At 35.1% G+C, this 9285-nt stretch overlaps 2 protein-coding genes across 4 annotated transcripts in view; both read right to left on the bottom strand.

Annotated features, from left to right (window-relative positions):
- LOC104815921 overlaps positions 1-1265 on the bottom strand; it is a 2421-nt gene extending 1156 nt beyond the window's left edge. The window contains exons 1-3 of one of the 3 annotated variants that reach the window (XM_010544538.1): positions 998-1265; positions 404-804; positions 1-291 (exon numbers count right to left, since the gene is read on the bottom strand). In XM_010544538.1, the coding sequence (XP_010542840.1) occupies positions 1-291; positions 404-804; positions 998-1060 (755 nt within the window). In that variant the 5' untranslated portion in view covers positions 1061-1265. The remainder of the gene's footprint in view (positions 292-403; positions 805-997) is intronic. The other 2 variants (XM_010544539.1, XM_010544540.2) reach the window with 2 other exon arrangements.
- Positions 1266-6794: 5529 nt separating this feature from the next.
- LOC104815920 lies at positions 6795-7912 on the bottom strand. Its single transcript, XM_010544537.1, has one exon. The coding sequence runs from the start codon at positions 7788-7790 to the stop codon at positions 6936-6938; it is 855 nt and encodes a 284-aa protein (XP_010542839.1). The 5' UTR covers positions 7791-7912; the 3' UTR covers positions 6795-6935.
- Positions 7913-9285: the final 1373 nt, after the last annotated feature.

Here is a 9285-nt window from a genome sequence, read left to right as displayed (position 1 = left end):
AGCGCGGCGGCGCGCCGCCGCAAGAGCAGTTTGATGTGGGAGAGCATGTGGGCGACGCTCTCGGCCTCGGTGAGGGGTCGGAGCTGAGACGCGGCGGAGGTAGTGGGGCAGGAGGAGGGGGGTGAACCGCCGCCATTGTCGCCGGCGGAGAAGAGTGTGAAGCTGTCATCGGACCAACAGATGCTTTCGCGGCGAAACGCCGCCGTGGCGAGGCGTTTTCCGGTTTGGAGAAGAACCATGGCGTCCTCCATTAGACCCAGATGGCAACAAGCTTGACCCAGGACCAAGTACCTGCAAAAGATGACACATCCGAATCACGATTTCAGTCAAACTCTTTGACAAGTTCATCGATTGAATTCTATGGAAACATTAAAAGCCAAACCTAAAGAGGGAAGAAGGTTACCTCCATTGACCTTCCTCGCCGCAGTTTTTACCGAGTCCTGCCATGACCTTCTTTTTCAAGTCCGAGACCGAGAAGCACTTGAACGACGACAAGTTATGACTCGGCGATTCGCTCAGAAGCTTGACTCCATCCCGCGACAACTGGGTAGAAGAGAGCTCCGACGAGACGACGCCGGAGTCGTCGCCGGTCATTCTGAGGCTGGGGATGTGATCCTGAAGCATATCGGCGACATCCTTGAATCTGCGGAGGTAGAGAAGCGATCTGGCTTTGATTTCAAGAGCGAGTTCGTAGCGAGGAGAGAGCGAGAGCGCGGCGTCTAGGAAGCGAAGAGCCGATGCGACGTCTTCTGGATCCTGGGTCGATATCAAGCTCCTCGCATCCTTCATGTACTTCTCCACAATCTGAAAACGGGACAGACGACAACATTTTCAATCAGATAGATGCACGGGAGATTCAGTTACTATTTTGAATCAGAAAGGCCAAGAACAATCCATTGCAGAAGAGAGTATTCATTTTGAATTTCCCAAATGCAGGGGTCAGCAATCGTCAAAACGAAGCAGAGTTTATCGAAAATAAGATGGATTTCGAATTCACCTTTCTGTTACGGAGCCACCAGTGCTTCTTCTCGCCGCCGTTCAAGAAAGGATGGACCGCCATTGCAGCTACTCCCGGTCCTCGAATTCGGCAGAACACAAAAATGGATCAGCGGAAACACACAGAACACGAAATCTCTCTATCTCTCTGTCTTTCACGCACCCCCTCGATCTCTCTCCCAGATCGGAGAAAAGGAAGAGGATTTAATAGATACAGCGAAAATGCGAGAGGAAAAGTGGCAACAAGAGAGAGAGAGAGAGAGAGGAAATGAAATCATGTGAAGAAATGAAATGTCTTAAATACGGGGGAGAGAGTTGCGGAGGAGAGAGAAGTGTCTATGAAATGACGGATTTGCCCCTCATCTTCTTGATCATCGAGGCTCGTAGCTGTCAGCCGCCTTTGCTTTCATATACCAATGTCTAAAAATATTTTTTCAAAAACAATTATATTTTTTCACACATTGAATTAGAGAAAGAAGATGAACGTTTAATGCATCCGTTTGACCCATTAATCCTATCGTTTTATATCTCTAAACCAACGTTATAATCCATAGTTTGGAAATAATCATTTTTATGTACTGATGTTTGACCATATCTCACTTTATAACTTATAATGGTATGGTTATTGATTATAATCTCCCTGAAAAAATATTGTATGTTTCGTATTCTATATGAAATGATTCTTTTAAAGTATTTTCGACCGGAATTTATCATTTTGCGTGGTGATGAGATGAATACCAAGAGTTCTTGTGGGGATGAGGACTAATCTTATCTCCTAAGCCACAAGAATCATTCTTTTTTATTACATTTATTTTTATGTTTCTTTTTTCATTTATCGATTTTGAGTTTACCCAAATCCCGATCAATGAATTCACATGCGTATACATACATATAATATATATATATATATAATATGGTATTGGATGGATCAAAAGATGGCCAAGTTTGGTTTGCTTCAAAGTCTTTCTGTTTTCTTACTCATCGATCTAAAAAAAATGTAACATAGCTAGCAATGCCACTTTTAGATGTTGGGTATGTAGGTACAGATCATCCATGTATAATGATAAATAAATAATAATTCATCTACGTATATATATATATAAGCACGTACATACAAATAACAAAGTTTTGTACGTATAACAAAAAAAAAAACAAAGTTTTGTACGAAATATGTTTATTGTGTGTGTGTGTATGTGTTTTATTTACGGAGTTAAAGAAAGTAAATGTTTTTCCACCTAACATCTTGCTTTTTCAGTTGCTGCAGCTCTCTCATACACGCAACAATTATACCGCTCTAGATGTATATATATATATATGTGTATATATATACGGAGAATATAGAAAATAAATGAAAAAGTTGGAAAACAAATAATAGAGTGGACGTGGATTCACTTGCAAGATTTCAATGTGGCCATTGTTTTATTGGACAGTATTAATATAACGCCTACAATATCAAATATCTATACATATTGGATATTGGTCGCGAATTCAATATGATTATTTTCCCCTCTTGGTCACAATTAAAAATCATATGTATGTATGTATGTATGTATGTATGTATGTATGTATGTATGTATGTATGTATGTATGTAGCCACAGATAAACCAAAGTAATAGAATTATGAAGTTGTATGTATGTATGTATGTATGTATGTATGTATGTATGTATGTATGTATGTATGTATGTATGTATGTATGTATGTATGTATGTATGTATGTTGGTCACAATTAAAAATCATATGTATGTATGTATGTATGTATGTATGTATGTATGTATGTATGTATGTATGTATGTATGTATGTATGTATGTATGTATGTATGTATGTATGTATGTATGCAGCCACAGATAAACCAAAGTAATAGAATTATGAAGTTATTAGATAGGGCTCCACTATATATATATAGGAGAGGGACCAGAAGATTGATCATTGGAAAATGACGACGTTACGAAATTATTTATACGAAAGGGGTTTAGGGTTATGCATGTGTATAGACCATACAAACATGCATGTCTGCATCATGTTTCCAGCTCTCCCTTTGTTTTGTCTGGAACATCTTGAATATTAAGATTTGAAATTCGGTAGTCGTGAATTTTGGATAACATAATTTTTTTTAAGTGTATAATCAAATTGAATTTTGTATAATAATAAGAAGAATTTTATAATTGATAATAGCTATATGTGCGTGTGTATATCTCGTAATTTTAAAAAAAAATGAAAAGAACTTTTCATTATTTTAAAAAAATTAAAAATAATATTATGATATTTTAATAACCATAAAAAGTAGGTGTAATTGTAATTATATAGAGTATCCGCAGATATTCATCTATTGTCGCGACTTATATCTAAGTCTACACGTACGTATGTAACATCCAAATCCGATCTAGATGATTCACATACACACGATATAATTTATATATAGTATACGCATACACACGCCATTGACGCCAATATATCGATCTATGATTAATTAATTGCATAATTATATTTGAGCGGCACTATATGTTATATAAGGCGATGAGCGGATCATATCGAATTCGATTATACATTTACTAGTTTACTAAATTGAAATCGAAATGAAAACAATATATAATTGCAACATGAGAGATAATGGTGGGGTTTGTTTTAGTTGTCACATTTTAAAATGTGGAAGGAGACGAAGTGCTGAGGTAGAAGAGATCAACTCATTAAATGCAATCTCTCTTAAAGATTTCCAAAATTAGGGTTTCGCATATAAATACACACATATACATATATATATATACACACACACATATAGTGGGCAACTTTCCTTAGCACGTATATGTAACTGTTGCATATTAATTGCACGTTCAATAAATGTGTTTAGCGCATAAAGTAATGCAGTTATTTCATGAATAAATAACCTGTTTGGTCAGATTTTATTTCACTCTTTGATTAAAGAGTATCCTTTTTTTGCCCGATATTTTTTGGTCATTGTTTTCAAAGTTTTGGATCACAAATGACCGTTTAAATGATTCTATGCTCTTTAGGTATTCATGTTTTAACATGCATTTGAGTTTTTTTTTTTTGGGTGACAGCGAGAACCTACTAAATACAAATCTGAACTAAAATATTGTATTGAATGAAATTAAAATATATTTTTAAAAGTTATTGTATTTGTTTTTATAAATGGGAATAATCGAATACTTTGGATCGGACACGTCATTTTATGAGAAGTCACCCGGTCGAATCACCGTAAAATATTCAGATTTCGCATAACGAATATATCGTAAACTATTAATTTTTGTATGTATATTTATTCATCAAACTGGATAATATTCCAGAAAGAGTGATGATATATATATAATACACACACATGTCAGTGTAGGAATGGTGGCATAATTGGTAAGCTTCTATAAGAAAACAATTTTTTTTTAATAATCCGGAAGTTATCCGGATTTTTTGTCCGACTAGATCTCTCAGAAGAGTAGAGAAACCTATGTAAATACCCTTCCACTCAAATCCGGGTTGAAAAGATACTTTGCCCCTTTTCTTATACCAATTGTTAAAACAATCCGGGTTTGAGTCATCTAATAACAATTTGAGTCATCTAATAACAATTTTTGAGAAAACAATTGTTAAAAAGCCCCAAAGATTAGAATTTTTCAATTAAAAAAAAAACATTAGAGGATCTTAACTGTCTCTAAACAAGGTTGACTTGATCAAATGAAAGAGTGATTATGGGATAGTTAATGCGAACCTGTTTTGTGTATTTATTAGTTGGACCATTATAATATGATACATTGATACTCATTAGTCATTAGAGTTTATATAAAGCAGGAAAAAAAGGCAGAAGATGAGAAATAATTGAAAAGAATCAGAATAAGTTCCTACGAATGAAATCCAATAATATCCAAATTTTTTTATAAATTGAATTATATATACTATTTTAATTAGGCCATACATATGCTTATTTTTACAGTGTGTTATATTGTTATTTACTCTGAATATGCATATCTCTTCATGCGACATGGTATGCAATATTTCATCATTTATTCTGCATGTAATTACTATTTATGATAAGCATGAGACTAACGTTGCAAAAAAAAAAATACTAATAATAATGAGATCGCTATCTTTTAATTATAATTAATTAAGATCGTTATCAGTTGTTTATATTAATGAGTCCATTAATTACGATGCCAAGTTGTCAAAATGGATAAAATCATCCCGAGGAGGAGGGGACCTCATTTTATGGTTAATTAGTATTTTAATTGGGTGTTTAATATATCATTAAATAATAAATTGTATTTTAATTTGGAACCCTTCTATTCTCAATACGTGTTGGCGTCCGAGGAGACAAAAGGTGACGCAAAGCCCTAAAGATTCTCTCATCCAATCCCTTTTTTTGTTCACCTTATGACGATTTTGCAAAAACATTATTTAAGTAAACCTAATTACGTTTTATTATTTGTATTATTCCAACTACACATGTAACGAAATATATTAATTATAATATATATATATATATACACTCTCGTGAAAAAATGATGTTATTAATATATGTAATGTGAAAGATTTATTTGATAACTAAAAGAGGTTATTTACTATGTTAGAGTGGTCCATAAATTGTTATATATATTAGACGATAAAAATAAATATTAATATTTAATGTTCTTATATTAGAATATGATAATAGTGTTCTTAAATATCCATTTAAACTAATGATACAGATATTCTGGCCACTTCACGTATTTAAAGAGAAACAAAGGCCAATCAAAATAATTATATATAATCCGTGAAATGAGTCATTCTAACCAAATTTTAATTACTATTTTATAAAATATTTTTGGTTCCATTTTGATATATTAAAATCAAGTCATTTTTAAAATTTTTGGCGGAACCCGAATGGATTTATATATTTTAGAGTATATGTAACTTTGGCATCAAATAAAAGTGGATTTGGAACATAAACCAATCATCTTCAGGTTTAATGAACCTATGTGACGTCATCTGTGTTTTTTAATTTAAATTTAAGCAAAAGAAAAATCTGTTGATCGCCTTCACTTCATGGAACTCGGGAGGGACCACGACGTGCGGAGCACGTGCCTATGGATGAGATTTCACGTGTCACATGCATACCGTTTTATTCCTATATATATATTTATCAAGGATCAAGTTAGATTATTAAACTTATATTTGTTAATCAATAGAATTGATTGTGACATTTATAAAGTTAAACAATCTATAAATTGAAAAATCTATAGAGTAGGTCCACCATCTTACCCAATAACTAATGCATAATAATTTTTATTCAAATAAATACGTGAATGCAATACGATCATTTAACTTATAATTAGTATATATGAGGCAGACTCTGTGAACTCGGAATGCAAGGGCAAGATAAAGTTTCCTCCATGATTTTTTAAAAAAGGGTTTCCATAATATTTAAATTATTAGTTATTTAATAATCAATTAATAATATTAAAGTGATCTGTCTTCCGAATTGCAATTATTGGAAACACGTGAGAACGGAATGACAACATTTTGCATGTCTCTCTCATCCCTTACAATTATTTTGTTATTCAATTTAATAAAATTCTAAATAAATGTAAAAATAATTAAAAATTCCAATTCATATTAAATATTTTTATAAAATAATATTTTTTGAATAATCCAGATAGAATTTGTTAAACTTGATTCCTTTGGCATGAAACTAAAATCCCAAATGTTAAAAAAATAATCGAGAAAAATTAAAATAAAGAGATTGTTATATGTCTATATAAATGTATATTCAATGTATTATTTTTTCCCATCGTATTGCAGACACTGAGCGTGGGCTTCATTATTGGGCTTAAGCAGGCCCAATTAATCAGAGATCTTAATACATAATGGGCTCACTTCATGGATTTACAGGCCCATAGGTTCAATGAAGGAACGAATCCAATAATGAAGCGTCAAAATAAAACTGTGAAGCAATCACACATTGATGACATTGCCATAATCCACGATGGATTCACAGCCCTTTCTTGTTGTCTTGGTGACTAACATTTCCCGCCCCCACAAAATCCCTCTCAAAACCTTAACTAACCCAATCACAGCACATACGTAATACATCCACCAATTCACATAATCCAAAACCTCTAGACCGATCAGAAGCTTACGCTTGATCTCCGCCACCGCGGCCAAACCCTCCACCTCCTTCCGAAGCTTCCACCACCACATCGCCCCGAACGTCGCTGCCACCACCGCCCTCTCCGACCACCGCTCCTCCGTGTATCCCCCGAATATGGTGTCGTCGACCACCGGCTTCACGACCATTCTGAACCATGTCAGCATCACTTCGTGAAGACCCAAGAAAAACATGACCCTGGTCCAATTCCAAACCCACCTTTCTTGCGACTCCAGAAACGATCTGCCGTCGAGGCTCACAGACACGGTTCCTCGGATTCCGATGGCGATACAAGACTGGACTGCGAAAAGGACAATCCAGCCGATATAGAGACGGGAATGGAGGACAGAGTTCACTGTTTTGCCGCAGAGGCTGTGGATCAAAGTGGCGACGGTGATAAACGACATGATGATGTAAAGGATGCCCACGTTGATTTGATGAAGAGGATGGTTCATGGATAAGAGATTATGGGAAAATCCAGTGGGAATGAGAGTGGAGAGTGCGGGGAGGTGATAGTTGAAGAGGGAAAGATGGGAGAGGAAGAGAAATGAGAGAGGGACGAGGAGGCTGAGGAAGCTTATGGATATCATCTGAAATGTCCGAAACAGACAACTGTTTCTGTCCTTCTGCGTCTCTCCATCTTCCATATCTGTTTTTCTCATATGGGTTTGAAGAAAAAAACGTAGAGATGATGATGATGATGATGAAGGTGGAAGAAAAATTGTTGCTTAGATGACAAGGAAGAGAGCATGGAAGAGATCTAAATAAAGCCTAAGAAGGCGTATTTGGCAGCCACGTTCCATTCCATGGCCTTGCGAGATAAGGTTATATTTGTATCCTCTATTTTACTTTTAAAAATAATAATGTTTTTTTAAGGAATATAATGTCATTTTTTTTGGTACATTACGTGGGAGGAGACTTTTGACCAATGCTTCCGACGGACCCAACAGCACAAAGTGTTGGACCATTACATGTTTTTTTTGTATATACCCATTTTTTTAAAAATAAGGATTTTTAATTTTTAAAGATGGTTATTAAATTAGTTGGGTCTAACAAATATCAAATGGTAAGATCTATATTTCAGATTTTTATTTTTATCTAAGAAACAAAAAAAAAACCCGAGTGGGGGTGGTGACAGGTAATAACTCAATATAAAATGTTAGTTACGAGTCCTAATTCTGTTTGACAATTTGGAACAACTTCGAACTAGTGGAAATGGAACCGCCCTTTCGAAGAAAAGAGAAGAGCCGAAGAACCTTCGGAACAAGGCAGAGACTCTTCGAAAACTCTCTTTTAGTCATGTTTACTATTTTATGCAAATGGCCATTCACATCAACATCAACATCAACATAGATATCGCCTTAATCCCAAATTTATTTAGAGTTTGCGTCATATCCTCCGATATATACAAATGACAATACACATAAAAAAAAATATATAAAAACTGAATGATTTTCGTTAAACCATTTGATGAGAATGCCACGAGTGATGTGTAATGAAAATTATTCAGTTTTTGTATTTTTTGCCTCGAACCAAGTAAGATCCAGCAGCTTGTAAGTAGGGCCAAAATGAATCTTGTGGCTTACAAGGGAAGGGTTTGTAGCAGATGCCTCATTTTCTGAAAAGTTGATCCCTGTATGAGGCGTGATATCCATTGATATGTTCGCCCTTGATAAGCTTAGCGCATAGAAGTCAATCAGCTCCCAAGCTGGGAAGAAAATTCACCCAGAAACAAGTTCCAGTCAGGGCTCTCTGAAAAATTCAAGAGAAGAATATCCAGCTTTATAGGATACACACAGTGGCAACCACGAGTCCCTCGTTTCAGCACTGCGTCTGGTTTGCAACAACCTGGCATAACAACAAATGAATAGCTCTAGTATTTAACCGGCATCTTGTTGCTAGTGTAATAACAGACCAAACAGGTAAAGAACAACAAATTTGAGACTGGGAACATGTTGTCAGTAGCTTTAACTTTAAAGAATTCTTAAAAGGGCTGATGTTAGCTATATTAAAAGCTATACCAAATCATAGAAAACCCAAAGAAAGAAAAATGTCAAAGAGAAACAAAAAATGGGCTCGGCTAACATCTTACTCGAACTGCGAGGAGATAGAGGTGGTTGTGATATGTCAGCAGGGAGCGAACCATTACTTGGTTGT

Source organism: Tarenaya hassleriana, unplaced genomic scaffold, assembly GCF_000463585.1.
Source record: "Tarenaya hassleriana unplaced genomic scaffold, ASM46358v1 Cleome24, whole genome shotgun sequence".
Classification (NCBI taxonomy): Eukaryota; Viridiplantae; Streptophyta; class Magnoliopsida; order Brassicales; family Cleomaceae; genus Tarenaya; species Tarenaya hassleriana.
Note: the sequence above shows the minus strand (reverse complement) of the source record. Positions and strands in the feature narration are given on the sequence as shown.

Bases quoted from the DNA above. Each gene is read 5' to 3' on its own strand.
- LOC104815920 (XM_010544537.1), bottom strand. From the start codon at position 7,790: ATGAGAAAAACAGATATGGAAGATGGAGAGACGCAGAAGGACAGAAAC.